This window comes from Gobio gobio (assembly GCF_949357685.1).
Source record: "Gobio gobio genome assembly, chromosome: 6".
NCBI classification, from domain to species: Eukaryota; Metazoa; Chordata; class Actinopteri; order Cypriniformes; family Gobionidae; genus Gobio; species Gobio gobio.
The window spans coordinates 48,241,444-48,258,810 of NC_137102.1; the positions used below are offsets into that span (position 1 = coordinate 48,241,444).

Consider the following 17,367-nt stretch of genomic DNA (forward strand, 5'->3'; position numbering starts at 1 on the left):
TTCAGTGCACATAAAAAACACAAGTGCAATTCATCATGCTCTATTTGTTTACCAGTAGCGAATAATGTTTTATTCTTCAATGCTAAGTTGCACCGTAGCCTACAATTCATAGGTGTCATCATTGTACAGTCTACATGCATGTTGTACCCAGGTTTATTAGATCCATGTCATACAGTGTGATTTGTAATGATCGTATAGGATGTTGCAGGCATTAGATGTTCTGCTAAACTAAAAAGAGAAAAAAATAAATGTTTGGTTGGAAACAAGTTACAATTTGCAAGTTAAAATTTACAGTCATTTTAAGAAAGAAAAGTTTACCTGTTGAGAGTGTTGACAGTTGTATAGTTGAGCTCCAGAAAATCAGTAATAAGGTGGCTTTGACAGTTACAAATTTGAAAAACAAAAAGGCGGAAAAAAATAACTCTAAGAGAACCATTTCAGCATAAACAGGGTTCTTCCGGAAAATACGGTTCCAAATAAAACTGTTTCTACAAGTAAAAAACATTTAAAGAACCATCTTTTTTTGGAGTGTACTGTCTGAATGTCACAGCAGAAATTGAGACGTTTTTCCAATCTTTGCTGTCCAAGTTTGGACAGCCATGCAAATTATAGCCTCAGTTTGCTGTTCTGGCTCCGGTGTGGACTTCTGCAGCCCATCTGCTTCAAGGTTCGACATTTAGTGCGTTCAGAGATGCTCTTCTGCGCTCTTTTGACCTTGGTGGTAGAGGAGAATGGCCAGATTGGTTCAAGCTGACTTGAGTTACTGTTGCCTTTCTATCAGCTTGAACCAGTCTGACCACTGGCATCAACATTTTCGCCCACACAACTGGAATAAATCATGTAAAACTGGAAGAGTAAGGGGGCCTTGAAATATTGTTGAGGATTGGTGGGCATTTGAGTCAAAAAGGTTAAGAACCACTGTCAAGAACTATAGTTGATTGTTAACATTCATAATGTAAAAATAATTTGTTATGATTCATCTATTAGTTATTGTAAGGGAGCAGTTTATTGTACCATCAACACATAGTATGTTTATTTTATTTGCATTTATTTGATTTAGATGCAGCCCAACCAAATGCATGCTTTCTTCCAAATGTAAAGTTATCAAGCAATTCCCATGAAACAAAAAGAGCAGTTAGACATTCCTACAGTATACATGATTCATTCATAGTGTTACATATGCAGAGCTCAAATTAGATTTTGATCTATGAACTTTTAAAAAAGGACAAATATGGGGTTGACATTGAACTTGATTTTGCTTTTTGAAATGTCACTGAAATTGTTTTGGAAAGAAACGAATTAGGAAGCAAAACAAACTTTTCTACGAATCTTCAGTCAGGAACGAGTAAACAAACGATGAGCTGTTGTTTTTTAATGTTGTATGTATTTATGCAATGAGGTTAAGCTGAGCTGAGAAAGATGCAATAATCTGAACTGACAATATTTTAATGGAGCACATAAAAGCGTGAAAGTGATCAAGGAGGTCGGCGTGCCTGTGATCGCCACATTCGCTGGCTTTGAACTCTCAGGGAGGAGCACAATGCTCTCATTCAGAGATTGGCTGAATGACAGATGCTCCCTCTCTCTGTCTCTCGCCCTCACTCTCTCACCCCCCTCCTCTCTGTCTCTCTCTAATGTTAATGAATTCAAACAACCCGCCCCCCTACCCATCCAGCGCTCTTTCTCTTTCGCTCTTTTTCTCTCACCACAGAACTAAACCATTTCCAGCCTTGGCAAGTTCCTCGTGATTTGCTCTCATCGTCTTAATGAATTCAACTGGGAGTGCATTGGCCCTGATGCCCACCCCCTTAGAGAGTGGTCCAGTGGTCTTGCATATATCTGCAGGGCTGCTCCATGCTCTTTCATTGTTCCTCCGGCTTCTGTCACTAACAGATACTCCGAGAGGGAGTGTGGGAGAAAGCTAAGCCAGTTTGGACGTAGGAGACACTCGTTCTGCACAGACGCCCCTCAATGCAAAAGGAGTTGAATCCAATCCTTGAAAAGTGGAACTTCTTAAGGTTGTTAGAAAATACGCTTTTCTCTTGGAAGACTCACCTGTGGACAGGTGAAGTGAAGTCATGGGTGTGATGTCACTGCTGCTGCTGACAGTGATTGGCTGGTGTGGTGGAGCGCCACCGGTGAGAGAGGTGTACAGAATGCCACAGAGCTCGCTCAAAGGTAGGCCACATATCCAGACATTTGGTTGTTTCTCACTGTGGCATCTAACCAATCTAATAGTTATGTGTAGCAGTTTGCAAGAGTTGCAAAGGCAGAACTTCTCTGAAAATTTAGTACACATAACCAAAAGTTGAAAAGCCTTTCCGTTAATGTACGAATTTTGTTAGCAGAGATGCCAGAGCTCCAGCTTGCTATGACTTTTGCCATTGAGTTTCTCTAAATCGTTATAAGCATACGTCATATTCAAAAGACTACTTCTCTGTACTAGCTCGTACTTTCTGGCAAACTTGAACATTATACTTGAACAAATTATCTTTTTAGGATGAATCGCATGTTTGTAGAATTCTTTACCTCTGTTGCATTGAATAAAAGCATCTGCTAAATATGATTTGCATGTCAAAATGCATAAGCTTTACATATTGATTTAAATGTTATATCCTTTCTTAGAGATATAAGATCCCCGATCTTTATACACAGATCTAATACACTGAGATTGTCATATTGACTGAACACTACTACTCTCAGAAAAAAAGGTACAAATGCTGTCACTGGGCCAGCTTTTCAAAAGTTACACTTTTGTTTCTTTTAGGTACAAATATGCACCCTTTAGATACAAAAAAGTACCTTTTGAAAAGGTACCCTCCCAGTGACAGTCTTTTTTAACCTTAATGAAGTCATGAAGTACATTTATTTTGTTCACAGCATAATGTGAAGTATCAAAATGTTTTGTTGGTAATAATCAGTCCTCTAGTCTTGTGTGCTGTCACAGTGAGACTGTGTTCAGGAGTTTAGCGTAGTCACCATAGAGGCCATAGTTCAGGCCGTTAATTAAGGTCTCAATCAGCTTTGAAGTCTCTCTCTCTCTCTGGGATATAGAGAAGAGGAGACGGCTGAATGATGTTCGGTGTGTTTGAACTGTGCCTTCAGCACTGCTTTAGGCATGAGTTTGCTCGCTTGTCCAGATGGAAACACCATGACTGATAAAATACCCCACACATCACAGCCAGTAATGTGTTGAGCGATTCCCAATGGATTCGTTTTACTGAAGAAATCTATTTTACACTGTTTGTTTTCAGTGCAGATGTTTCCTATTCTCTCTGCCTTTTTGTTTTTGTTTGTATTTGTATATTTGACCATTTTATTGTTGATGTAAATATGATTCAATTTTTGTTCCCCAAAGAACCTTTCAGTGAACAGTTCCCAAAATATTTTTTTTTCCCTATAGAGTGAAGAACATTTTAAAAATCCACTATAAAAAACCTTTTGCGGGATGGAAAGGTTCAATGAAAGTTAAAGGTTCTTCATGCACCATTAATGCCAGTAAAGAACCTTTATTTTTAAGAGTGATGCCATCTCTGACTTCCATAAAGACCATATTGATTTGCTTTATGTGAGTGTTGGTGGTTTTATACTCACTTTTCCTACATATCTTTCTATAGCGCTGTCTGATAGAGGAACAGTAGTGATGGAGGCCGCTCTGTCCCGCGCTCTGTCTGCCGTAGATGCTGCCGTGTCGGACCGCAGCAAGGCTGAGGCAGGCTGCAGAGGGTGTGTGCCCTGTCTGTTTCAGGACTGTGGACAGCGAAAAGGCGCCTGTGGTAAGCTTGAATACACACATGCTTCATTTCAAGGGCTCTTTGACTTTAAGTGCTGATGATAATGATGGTGCTGGTAATTCCGTAGCGTCTCCAGAGGACATGCAGTCGGAGCCAAGTTGCGAGGTCATCTCTCGCGCTCAGAAGGAAGCTGATGAAGGCGAGAGGAGCTGGATGCTGAGTCAGGCCTGTGGCTTCTACAAACGCCGTTGCACAGCTGCACAGGTGAACAAAGACATGTGCGTCAGAGTCATGGGAGAGAGCTGCAGTTCTCGTGTCCTGCAGTGCAGTCTGCTCAACACCATGCAGAACCTGGAGCCGGCCACACAGACCACAGCACAGGGTAAAGACAAATGTCTTTTGAAATATAAAAAAGTGCATTGTATTACGTAAGCATACTGCAAACATTCAAATCTTATTCCTAAAAACACAAGTTTTTTTTCGTTTAACTTAATTGTGTTGATTATGTAAAACTACACTACCAGTCAAACCTTTTGCTGCTTAATATTTTTCTGTAAACCGTACAGCAATGGTGCATTAAATTGGTCAAAAACCAGTGTAAAGTCATTTATGTTACAAAAATATTTCTATTTTAAATAAATTCTGTTCTTTTGAACTTTCAATTCATCAAGGAATCCTGAAAAAATGTTCATTGATTCTACAAAAATATTAAGCAGCGAAAGCTGTTTTCAACATTGATAATAAGAAATGTTTCTTGTGCACCAAATCAACATAGTAAAATGATCTCTGAAGGATCATGTGACGCTAAAAATTCAGCTTAAATATCACAGGACTACATTTCAACACTATATTAAATATTAAGTATGTTAAAGCTACACTGTGTAACTTTTTTAGTCTATTCTTAGTTAAAAACACTTAGTTCTTTCAAAAATATATGTGCTCATTAATGTATATTTACTTCTTTCAAGTAATAAAGTATTCCCGTAAGTTTATAATATGCCATTGAAAATACATAAGGTAATGGGATCTAACAGTGGTCGCCATGTTGCCCCTCCATCTTGAAAGTACATTAGCCAAAGAGGGACATACCCGTAAATTCAAGCTTCGCCTTTCGCGTTTTAACCGGTTTTAATACTGATGGCACTGTACAAAATTCTCTGCCTCACGCATGTGCGCGTCAACTTGTTCAGACTTGTCTGGTGCATGTGCAGAGAGTTTTCATCTCAGCAGCGTCCAGTAACAGAGTTATACGGAGTTTTCCTGGCTTGTTTATTCCTCAAAAGTCTGTTTTTCCTTGTGTGGTATTTCTGTGCGTTAATAACTCCGTAAGTAATAATAGTTATTGTCATTGTAGATGTGTTTCAGAGTGTGTCATCGCGTAATTCAGTTGATGTCACCTCAGAAGTATTTTTGTGTCAACATACAATAGCGTAATGCTCACCTATTTGAATAATCATTCAGTTATTTTGTTATCAACAATGTTTATTCGTTTTTTAAATATATACGCTTGTAATGTATGTTGATGGAAATATGTATCAGGTCTGATCGGCATATTAACAATTGTTATACAGAGCGCACTGCAGTGCTAACGTTAAAGCGCCGCACACACTTTTGTAACCGGACACCGCTTGTTAGCAGCGGCAGCTCCGCTCCTTTTAATGCAGCTGCATTTAGCGCCTATATATGGTACAATAAGCTCTGGTTTACGGTTACATTATACAAATATAACTTACAAGTATAGTTATACAGTTCTTAACTGTGTATGTATATTTACCATCCTTATTTGTTCTCTCACAGAAACCACATTTATGTACATATCCACGCAAACCTGTTTATGCCTTGCAATTGGATGACTGAATAAATATTACTATCATCAAAGTTCACTCTGGATTAGCTGCAGTTCTTTCTAGCCGAATAATTAGGCCAGTTGATTTCCAACCATCCCACTGCGCACAGAATATCCCACAGGCACCGTGTCGAATGTGGACGAGGTCGAACTGGAAGCCATGTTAATCTTGGACTAAATCGGCCACCGTAGGAGTTGAAACGAAATCGGAATTGAGAGGAACAGAAACTTAAATTCCCTGGATGGTCATATACCTTTTCACCACTAGATGGGGGAAAATATCACACAGTGTAGCTTTAAAGCAGCACTAGGTAGGTTTTGCTCTCTGGGTCCCCCTACAGTTGGGAAACAGTATTGTCCTCTACTACTGTCGTAAACTGTCATCCTACATCAGGGGATGCATCGCACGTGCATTTGTTGACATGACAACCATGATAGCCCTGAACACTGCTGGAGGAGTTCATATGCAGGTGTTCTGCTTGCGTCGCGTGTGAAATATCTTCATCCCATGTACAGTGGCATATGTTTCAGCATGTCATATGAATATAATTTCATGGGTTTTATTTTTTTCAAACGCCAAATGATCGCGATGCTCACGTTTACAAGCCAGCGTCATTATAGTAGCCTAGTCTATTGGTTACCGTTTTACAGAATCTATGATAGCCTACTTCAATTCAATGTTTGAGTAGTAGGTAATAACCATATATCGTCAATATTATAATATCAAGCTACCATAGATGAATCTGCAAATTTGAAAAATCAATTTGCATTAGCTTGAGGCAAGACAAATAAACAAATATCACAGACATGTTAAGTATCCTAAAATATGATTTTGTACGTCTTATGTATTTACTTGCAAGAATGTAGCCCCTCCTCCTTCAGCTCACGCCAACGAGCAAACGCTGGCCCAATGTTGATCCTCGTCCTGCCTTTAATCCGATCAATTCCTCTTTTTGCTTTCCTCCGACAAAACCTTTGCTTTCTTATTTTTCTGTGCTGCTTCGGCCATGACTATAACATTCGGCAAACAAACGATAGTTTGGCTCGCATGTCCGAATTTAAGGAAGTGGGGGTGGTGGTGGAAGTGACGTATATGCCGTAAAGCAGTCGAATTTTGTAGTTCTTTTTGTTCTCGGGTTACTACCCGAAACCCAAAGTTTAAAAGTACGATTAAAAACGATACAGACCCCATCAGGCTATGGCAGACGTGTAATTCAACCTATTGTAAGTCGATGTATCATCACAAGAGTCTTGAAAATATATTATAAAGGTTGAAAAGTTACCTAGTGCTGCTTTAAAATAGAAAATAGTTATTTTAAATTTATAAGAATTTTTGTCATTTTTCTTTTGATTGAATAAATGCAGCCTTGGTGAGCATGAAAGACTTCTTTCAAAGACATTCAAAAATCCGAATGATTCTTTGCACTGGTAGTGTACATATTATTAATGAATTCATACAATAATTAAAAAAACTGACACTATATTACCCATTAAGGTTATGTTATATTCTAATCATCTTTGATGTATCTTTGATGTAGCTGTGTGTGGCCAACGTTTCTCTGTCACACAAAACCTGACACAGCCTCGCCCTCGTATCATGGGGGGATCTCCTGCACCTCTGGGCAGCTGGCCATGGCTGGTGAACCTGCAGCTGGACGGGGCTCTGATGTGTGGGGGCGTGCTGGTGGACAGCTCTTGGGTCCTCACTGCCGCCCACTGCTTTGCTGGGTAAGAGCACAAATTACATATCTCATGTGAGGTGTGTTGCCTTTCCACGTCCAAATCTTTGCAATCTTTAAAGGGTTAGGTCACCCAAAAATGAAAAGTCTGTCATCATTTACTCACCCTCAAGTTGTTCCCATTAGTTTCTATATTATATATATATATATATATATATGAATGAACATTGTCTTTTACCATATTGTTGGTGGCCCTATTTTAGGAAAAGGGTTATACATTGTCTTATTGCTTTGTTTGTAAATGTACTCAAATGGTTTGTGAACGTACAAAATGTATCTACCCCAAATAGGAGCCGCAGTGAGAGTTACTGGACAGCTGTAGTGGGAGAGTTTGACCTCACAAAAACTGACCCTGATGAGCAGATCATGAAAGTCAATCGCATCATCACTCATCCGAAGGTAAATCCATCAAAAATGCAACCAGTCATATATTCGACCTATTAATTTATCCTTATTCATTTATCCTATATACTGATGAGCCAAAACATTATCACATGTAAAGCAAATATCATTGGTCATCTCCAAACAAGGCCACGTATTAAAGTCTGGGTAGATTAGATGGTAAGTAAACACTCAGTTCTCGTTATCAACTGGTTTGGATGCTGGAGAAATGGACAGGAATAAAGATTGGAGCACATTTCACAAGGGCCAAGTTGTTATGGCAAGGCGACTGGGTCAGAGTATCTCTGTAACATCAAAGCTTGTGGGTTTCTCCCAGTCAGCAGTGGTGAGAATTTACCAACACTGGTCTGAGGAGGGACAAACCACAAACTGGTGGTGACAGGGTGTTGGGTGTCCAAGGCCCATCAATGTTTCCATGTGGTTCGAGCCAACAAAAGTTCTACTGTGGCACAAGTCACACAAAATTTTAATGATGGTTATGGGATGTCACACTCAAAAGAGTCTGTGTAGACACAGACCAATCAAAGTGCATATGATGACACTACAATGACCGTCGGAACTGGACCTTGGAGCAGTGGAAGAAAATCGCCTGGTCTGATGAGTCCCATTTTCATTTATATCACGTGGCCGGCCGTGTATGTGTGCGGCATTTTCCTAGGGAAGTGATGACACAAGGATGCACTATGTGACGACGACAAGCCGGTGGAGGAAGTGTGATGCTCGGGCAATGTTCTGCTGGGAAACCCTGGGTCTGGCCATTCATGTGGGCGTGAATTTGACACGTGCCACCTACATAAACATTGTTGCAGTCCAGGTACAACCCTTCTTTACCTGGTGGAAGTGGCCTCGTTCAGAAGGATAACACACCCTGCCACACATTATTCAGGAATGGTTTGAGGAAGATTTTGCGCTGGCCTCCAAATTACCCAGAACCTAATCAAATCGAGCATCTGTGAGATATGCTGAACACACAAATTTTGAAACACGGTGGCTCCAACTACAGGATCTGCTGCTAACATCAAATACCACAGGACACCTTCAGGAGTCTTGTGGAGTCCAAGCCTCTGCAGGTCGGGCTGTTTTGGCAGCACGTGGAGCATATTAGGCATAATATCATAGCATAATCATATGATAATGTTTTGGCTCATCTGTGTATTTATGCTTTTTGTTTATTTTTTTTTATAAATAAATACATTCATACAGTCTCGTATGTGTCCAATCCTTATCTCTTTTTGCAGTTTAACCCAAAGACTTTCAATAACGACATTGCTCTGGTGGAGCTGAGTTCTCCAGTAATTCTGTCTGAACAGGTCACACCTGTCTGCTTGCCCTCTGACCTCGATCCACCGACTGGCACACCCTGTTTGGTGGCCGGCTGGGGCTCTCTGTATGAGGGTAAGAGAATATGCTGCTGAAGATTGTATTAGCAAAAGAGCACACAATGTTGCCTTAAAATTATATAAAGTGTTTTTTCTTTATATGTTTGTCTTGATTCTCTGTATGTGTGTAGACGGTCCCTCTGCAGATGTGGTGATGGAGGCGAAGGTGCCCCTCCTCTCTCAGACCACCTGTCGCAGCGCTCTGGGGAAGGAGCTGCTCACTAACACCATGTTCTGCGCTGGGTACCTATCTGGGGGCGTTGATTCATGCCAGGTATTGCCACATTGTCATACAAGCCTGCATTATGAACACCACACCTGATGACGAAATATAATATGTCGCTGTCAGATGGAAACCTTATATGGTCAAAACCTCCTTGCAGTTTTAATATAATTAAACAATGTGTTGTCAAAGTTGATATTGTGGATTTATATATGGTCGGATACTTACATGTGTCATTATATTATTAACATTTGACCAAAATCAAGCTCAGATGGAGGCTTTCGACCAGTGAATGTTGGATATACACTCACCTAAAGGATTATTAGGAACACCTGTTCAATTTCTCATTAATGCAATTATCTAAACAACCAATGACATGACAGTTGCTTCAATGCATTTAGGGGTGTGGTCCTGGTCAAGACAATATCCTGAACTCCAAACTGAATGTCAGAATGGGAAAGAAAGGTGATTTAAGCAATTTTGAGCGTGGCATGGTTGTTGGTGCCAGACGGGCCGGTCTGAGTATTTAACAATCTGCTCAGTTACTGGGATTTTCACGCACAACCATTTCTAGGGTTTAAAAAGAATGGTGTGAAAAGGGAAAAACATCCAGTATGCGGCAGTCCTGTGGGCGAAAATGCCTTGTTGATGCTAGAGGTCAGAGGAGAATGGGCCGACTGATTCAAGCTGATAGAAGAGCAACTTTGACTGAAATAACCACTCGTTACAACCGAGGTATGCAGCAAAGCATTTGTGAAGCCACAACACGCACAACCTTGAGGCGGATGGGCTACAACAGCAGAAGACCCCACCGCTCATCTTCACTACAAATAGGAAAAAGAGGCTACAATTTGCACGAGCTCACAAAAATTGGACAGTAGAAGACTGGAAAAATGTTGCCGGGTCTGATGAGTCTCGATTTCTGTTGAGACATTCAGATGGTAGAGTCAGAATTTGGTGTAAACAGAATGAGAACATGGATCCATCATGCCTTGTTACCACTGTGCAGGCTGATGGTGGTGGTGTAATGGTGTGGGGGATGTTTTCTTGGCACACTTTAGGCCCCTTTGTGCCAGTTGGGCATCGTTTAAATGCCACGGCCTACCTGAGCATTGTTTCTGAAATTCTGACCATGTCATTCCTTTATGACCACCATGTACCCATCCTCTGATGGCTACTTCCAGCAGGATAATGCACCATGTCACAAAGCTCGAATCATTTCAAATTGGTTTCTTGAACATGACAATGAGTTCACTGAACTAAAATGGCCCCCACAGTCACCAGATCTCAACCCAATAGAGCATCTTTGGGATGTGGTGGAACGGGAGCTTCGTGCCCTGGATGTGCATCCCACAAATCTCCATCAACTGCAAGATGCTATCCTATCAATATGGGCCAACATTTCTAAAGAATACTTTCAGCACCTTGTTGAATCAATGCCACGTAGAATTAAGGCAGTTCTGAAGGCGAAAGTGGGTAAAACACAGTATTAGTATGGTGTTCCTAATAATCCTTTAGGTGAGTGAATACGTGTTTTGTCCATCATTAGAACAGCCGCATCTGAGGCAGTAAGTGTGTCATGTTACGTTTTCATCAACTTACTGGTTATAAAGTTTATTGTAGCTATGTAGCTATTATAGTCATTCTTTTTTTTTCCCAGAATGGCTATACAGCTGAATAAAATTATGCTGCATTATTTTCCTGTTTAACACTGTAAAGCTGCTTTGAAACAATCTACATTGTTAAAAGCGCTATATAAATAAAGTTGACTTGACTTGACTATGTGGGCAAAATATTTGGCCAAAATCTCGTGTTATAAAAGATGAAGTGCTACACACAGGCTATTTAAGAGGCTATGGGCTATGGCAAATGCTACACTCTTCTCTGCTCCTCAAATACATAAAACATTATATATATAGGACATTTCTTTACCTTTGCAAACAAGCATAGACATCCAAAATGTGTGCGGCACTTCATTCACGATAGAGGTGGGTGGAGTTAAGAGGTTTGACCAACAGTTTGAGGATCCAATGAATTTACGAGGTTTAGTCACAAGCTCTTCTCTTTTTAATACATTTCATTGGTTACACATTTTCACAACCCACAGACGGATGTAAAGTGTGACCCTATATAAATGATTTATGAAAAAAATAAAAATGAAGAAATATGGAGATATGAGGTTTCTGCCCGACAGCGATGATATCCGCTTTATAAACATTGCATCTGATTATTAATAATCTGACTTGAATGGGTCTCTTTGCATGTGTACAGGGTGATTCTGGAGGACCGTTGATCTTCCAGGACCGTTTATCAGGGCGGTTTCAGCTGTTTGGCATCACCTCTTGGGGTGATGGCTGTGGAGAGAGGGGAAAGCCTGGCGTTTACACACGGGTCACCGCCTTCTCTGATTGGGTCATGACAGAGATACAGAGTGAGTTACTTAACACTATGAAACAAAGAATATCTCCACCACCATGGGTTCGAACCCTCCCACACTTTCTGCTCAGTGAAAAGCCATGAATTCTGCAAAAGCTCTTTACATTCCGTTTTCCAAATTCCAGAGTCCTTCGGCAGTCGAGAGCCCACATGTCCTGAGCTGCTTAAGACAACCGAGCTGTCTGAGGAACAGCAGATGTCAGAGTTCAGCACGCTCTGCCACTTCTACACACTATCCTGCTCTTCGACTCTCGACCCCTCTGCTTGCCAGCGTCTCGCTCAGGACAAATGCCAAAGCCGATTCAAGAAATGCCGTAAGTTATCGAGACATTTTCACTTGAAAAAATTTACATATTTACACAAAATTGACCTTCAATGAAGTGCTCATTTTTTTATAATTACTATTTTCCACATTTTGGAATAATAGGCAAGTCATCGATAAAATGAAATGAAACCGCAATGGAAATATGAGAATTATATAATCACCAAAAATCTGAAATAAAAAACTACCTATATTCTAGATGCCCCACTAGTTCTGTATCTTGACATGGTGAATTATGGGATGCTTTTTCATCATGAATGCTGGGCAATTGATGGCTTTTCATCTACGTATTTCTATAAAGTTAAATTCATGCATTAAAAAATATGAAATTAAACTGTACAGAAATTCATAGTATACTGTTTTAACTGTGTTTTTGATCACATAAATGCAGCCTTGGTGAGCGTTTAGCCTTTAATGAAATTAAAGAAAATGTTAAGATCATAAATTAAGTTATATCCAAACTTTGACTTGCATTCAAAAGTTTGGAATTGGTAAGATTTTTTTAAATGTTTATGTAAAGTTTCTTTGGCTCACCTATGCTACATTTTTGTGATAAAAAATACAGTAAAAACTGTAAACAGTATACTATTATTGCCATTTAAATAACATTGTCTGTTTTAAAGTTAAATTCCTGTGATGGCAAAGATGAATTTTCAGTTTCAGCAGCCATTACTTCAGTTTTCAGTGTCACATGATCCTTCAGAAATGATTTTAATATGCTGATTTGGTGCTCAGGAAACATTTCTTATTAATGTTGAAAACAGTATTGCTGCTTTTCAGGATTCTTTGATGAATAGAAAGTTCAACAGAACAGCATTTATTTGAAATATAATTTTTTTGTAACAATTTTAAAGTTTTTACTTTCACTTCACAATCAGTTTAATGCATTCTTTCTGAATAAAAGTCTAAATGTCTTTCTCTCTACAGAGTTGCATTCCTTTCTGCAGACTCTGCTGGACTTGCTTCAGAGGGCAGATGACTACATCAGAGATAAAGTCGATCTGACCTTCTTCACTCAGACTCTTCCTCAGTTGGTGGAGAATGTGTACAATTCTGCTCATATGCCACGAAGACGCAGAAATGCACTTGAAACAGGTAGAGCCATTAAAACGTTATACAATGTAAGGGTGCTTTCACGCTATCACTGCTCATCCGAGTTCGATTGACGTCAGAGTCGACTTCTGTTTGTCTGGATGATGTGAACGCTGTTTTCTGATCTCTGGTGTGCACCCACGAAACATCCCTGAGTTTGCCTGAAAAGGGTGATCTGGGTGATTCTTCTTGTGAACTTCAGTACAGTTCGCTGCAGATATGAATGCAATCTTTCTAAATCGCTTTCAGCTGCAGATTTAATGATGCAAACGCACTGCGGTTTGGACCCAAATAATATTGTGAACACAATCCAGCGGGGGCAGAGGGAAGGGGGAGCAATCGAACTTGTGTTCGGACTAGGCAATCGAACCAAGTGTGAAAGCACCCTAACTGTACAGCCAATAAGGACTCAACATATGCTTTTTCCAGAATGTATTCCATATTGTTATTCAAATACACTATTCTCTATATCGTTATTCTAACCACCATATTCTTCTCAAAGAGCAGGTAGGCCTGCCAGCACTATTTCAGCAAGTGGGCCCTCTGGTGGACGACTGGGAACGCTACCTCAGAGGCATTGCTGAAGATCTGGATCAACACAAAGAACTAAAGAACTCAAATAACCTGTCTCAGGAGCAACAACTCTTCACACAGGTAAACGTGTCTAATTACAGATCAAATGTGTCATACAGCAACATGTTTACTAGACTTTTTATGTTTTGTTTACTCTGAAATTATTTAATAAACTAAGATTACGCTACAATTCAAAAATTGGGGTCATTAAGATGCATTAAATTGACTAAAAATGACAGTTAATACCTTTTATAATTTTACAAAAGTAAGCAAAAACTATTCATCCAATTATCCTAATAAAGCAGCACAACTGTTTTCAACATCGATAATAATAAGTTATACAATCAGCATATTATAATGATTTCTGAAGGATCATTTGACACTGAAGACTGGAGTAATGATGCTGAAAATTCAGCTTTGCGCAAAGGAATAAAATACATTTTAAAATATATTAATATTTCACAATATTACTGTTTTTACTGTATAATCAAATAAATATAGCCTTGGTGTGCATAAGCGACTTCTATCAATAACATTAAAGAACATTACTGACCCCAAACTTTTGAACGGTAGTGTGAGTCTGGCATGATTCTTTTCGTATTTCAGAAGAGGAACAATCCTTTTACTAAAATTGTAAATGTTTTGATGAAAGTTTCAGGATGAGGACAGTGAAAAAGCACCTCTTCAGCAGCTCGACGGAGCGCTGCGCTCCTCCATTACTGCCCTGCGTTCCAAACTAGAATCATGGCGCATTCCTGTCATACCAGAATTGGACCACCAACTGTTTCAGAGGGATTTCACCATTCCCACCACTGAAAAACAACAACAGGATAATAGTGGCCGTTTGAGGGAGTCTGTAATGTCAGCTGACATTTGGACTTCTCTGATATATAAAGCTCTCAGAGAAAGCAGCACAGGAAGTGTCACAGGACATCAGGTTATAACAGAATCCCCTCGGAATGATATGGATACAACCTCCAGATCCGCAGAACCTTCGGGACAACCAATAAAGCTCAAGACCCTGGAACCTTCTGACTCCCAAAAACGCTCTGTCCCTACCCAGATGCCCCAGCTTCAACAGCCACTCTTTAAAAGTAAGAGGAAAACAGGATTATGCTTAATAACGAGAAATTTAGTAGCAAAATAAAGGGACAGAAAAACAGGAAACCTTGAAAAGTTCTTAAAAAAAAAAACTGAAATAATTAGAATTTAGAATATTAACCTACAACAGTCACCCTACCACAACAATGACAATTTAGACCGCTGTACAGCTCAAATAATACATATTTTAAACAAAGAATTTATGCAAGTGATTTAACAAAAATAAAAATTTGTATTCATTTATTTTTTTTACTGATGACTTGTTATTTTCTGTGGTAATTGACATTATGGGGGATTGGATTTCCCCCCCAATTTATACAGATTTTATTTTCCCAAGTACATTAATTTCATGCATGGAGATTGTAGCTTAGCTCTGCACAAACTAGCTTTAAGGTTTCTCTGTGGTTTTAGACCATAATAAAAGCTAGATGATTTATATAGAATAAAGAAAATATGACAATCATGAATATTAGTATTCACTGTTCATTTTATGTAAATAAAATTATTATTGTGATGATTATTACATTACTATTCAATACTCATTAAGTTTTTTATATTACAGTGTAGTAGTAATATTGCAGTAGTAATATTTCTTTATTGATTTGTCCAATTTTTTAAATAAAAAAAATATTATTTTGAATAATAACAACAAAACAACTATTAGTAGTAGTAGTAGAATAGCAGAGTGATGTTAAACCATGAATGTCCAATCTTATAAAAACCAAAATCCTCTTGTGTTGTTGTTTCAGAGCTCCTGCAGAGGAGAAAGAGAGACACGCGACTGATACGAGGAGCCAATGACAAAGGTACAGTTTCTCGTTTAATTAATATTTAGCGTTGTTTTTTTAATTTTCTCAAATAATAAAACAAGTTCTATCTGGCTTATTGTGTTATGGAACAGTTCAGCTGTGATTTGTAAAGGAATAAGGTTAATATTATAATTATATTATTAAGGAATATGGTGTTTTTAAGGGTTTGTTCTGTGTTTTGTAGTTTGCTCAGGAGTAACTGAATCAGCTCAGCTGGTCAGCACCGCCAAAGAGATGTACAACTGGATCCTGGCTGTTCCATCTAACAACATAAACATGATCTTCCAGGAGGTGTGTGTGTGTGTGGTTTGGGTATACCCTATGTTATACGGACAAAATGTCCCCACAAAGACAGCAATATCCACTTTGACAATGTCTGGGCGTTTTTTTTTTTTTGTTTCCATGGGGAAAACTCGTGCTTAGAAGTCATACTTAGTGATGTTTTTTTTGAACATCTAAAAATACAGTTTTCTGTGATTATACAGTTTCTGCAGTTACAGTATAAAAATCATTATGTCTATGGAATGTCCCCATAAAACATGAAAACAACGTGTGTGTGTGTATGTATTGCTTGACTTCATTTACAAGTTAAAACATACTATTTTCTTACAAACAGAAGTGTTTGTTTTGACAGACAGACATATTTACATGCAGTATATATTTACAATAGTATTAGATTATAGGTTTTACAAAAGTTTGGGGTTGGTAAGATTTTGTAATGTTGGAAGAAGTCTCTTATGCTCAGTAAGGCTGCAATTATTTGATCAGTAAAAGTAATATGAAATATTATGAGTTTAAAATAACTATTTTCTTTTTTTAATATACAGTACTTTAATGTAATTTATTCCTGCGATGGCAAAGGTGAATTGTCAGCATCATTATTATCACATGGTCCTTCAGAAGTCATTCTAATATGCTGATTTGGTGCTCAAGAAACATTTCTTATTGTAACCAATGTTGAAAAGAATTATTTTTGAAAGTATTTATTCGTGTGGAAACCATGGTAGATTTTCAGAAGAACAGCATTTAATTTGATATAATAATATTTTTGTCACTTTTGATCTATTTAATGCATCCTTGCTGAAAAAAGTATCAATGTTATGTTTGGTGTTGTATTTTAATTATTTATGTATATCTCATTGTGTGTGTTCTTCATCTCAGGTGCTGGTTGACCTAAATACTAAGAATGAACGTGGTTTGTACCAGTCACGGATCAAGGCCACTGTCGGTGGACGACCTTTGACCTTTTACAGCTTGGTGGGTTTGGAGAATGAGGCGTTTTACCGCAGCATGCCACGCATCATTGCCATTGCCATTGATGCCCTCAAAACATAAGAAACGCACACAGGATGAGCTGAAACGATACTTGAGCTGAAATGGAATCCCCGACACTTAGCATTGTTACATTCTAAACTCTAATGGAACATCATGTGCTGCTATGGAAATTACTGCATGGGACCGCTTTTCTAGAGTCATCACGGGACAGCTGACACTTTCCTGCAGGATGAAGGGTCTAAGTTGGTCACTGTACTCTGAGACTGGACTGACGCTAACTGTATGTTAACTTATTTCGCAAGGACAGAGGTTGATCCTCCTGTTCAAGCCACAAACTGTACAGATATTATATTTGATGTTTGTTATATATTTATTTGTATTACTTAGTATTTTTTATATTAAAACAAATAATTCAAAATGAAATGAAAAATGTAAC

General features: G+C 38.8%; 1 protein-coding gene across 1 annotated transcript in view; it reads left to right on the plus strand.

Annotated features, from left to right (window-relative positions):
- Positions 1-1,707: 1,707 nt before the first annotated feature.
- prss56 (serine protease 56) overlaps positions 1,708-17,367 on the plus strand; it is a 15,696-nt gene continuing 36 nt past the window's right edge. The window contains exons 1-15 of the mRNA XM_079819047.1: positions 1,708-2,178; positions 3,618-3,776; positions 3,862-4,116; positions 7,119-7,308; positions 7,610-7,718; positions 8,960-9,116; positions 9,232-9,374; positions 11,595-11,754; positions 11,885-12,073; positions 13,009-13,176; positions 13,676-13,827; positions 14,399-14,840; positions 15,597-15,653; positions 15,841-15,947; positions 16,818-17,367. The exon at positions 16,818-17,367 is cut by the window's right edge and continues 36 nt beyond it. Of these exons, the coding sequence (XP_079675173.1) occupies positions 2,079-2,178; positions 3,618-3,776; positions 3,862-4,116; positions 7,119-7,308; positions 7,610-7,718; positions 8,960-9,116; positions 9,232-9,374; positions 11,595-11,754; positions 11,885-12,073; positions 13,009-13,176; positions 13,676-13,827; positions 14,399-14,840; positions 15,597-15,653; positions 15,841-15,947; positions 16,818-16,991 (2,562 nt within the window). The 5' untranslated portion in view covers positions 1,708-2,078 and the 3' untranslated portion in view covers positions 16,992-17,367. The remainder of the gene's footprint in view (positions 2,179-3,617; positions 3,777-3,861; positions 4,117-7,118; positions 7,309-7,609; positions 7,719-8,959; positions 9,117-9,231; positions 9,375-11,594; positions 11,755-11,884; positions 12,074-13,008; positions 13,177-13,675; positions 13,828-14,398; positions 14,841-15,596; positions 15,654-15,840; positions 15,948-16,817) is intronic.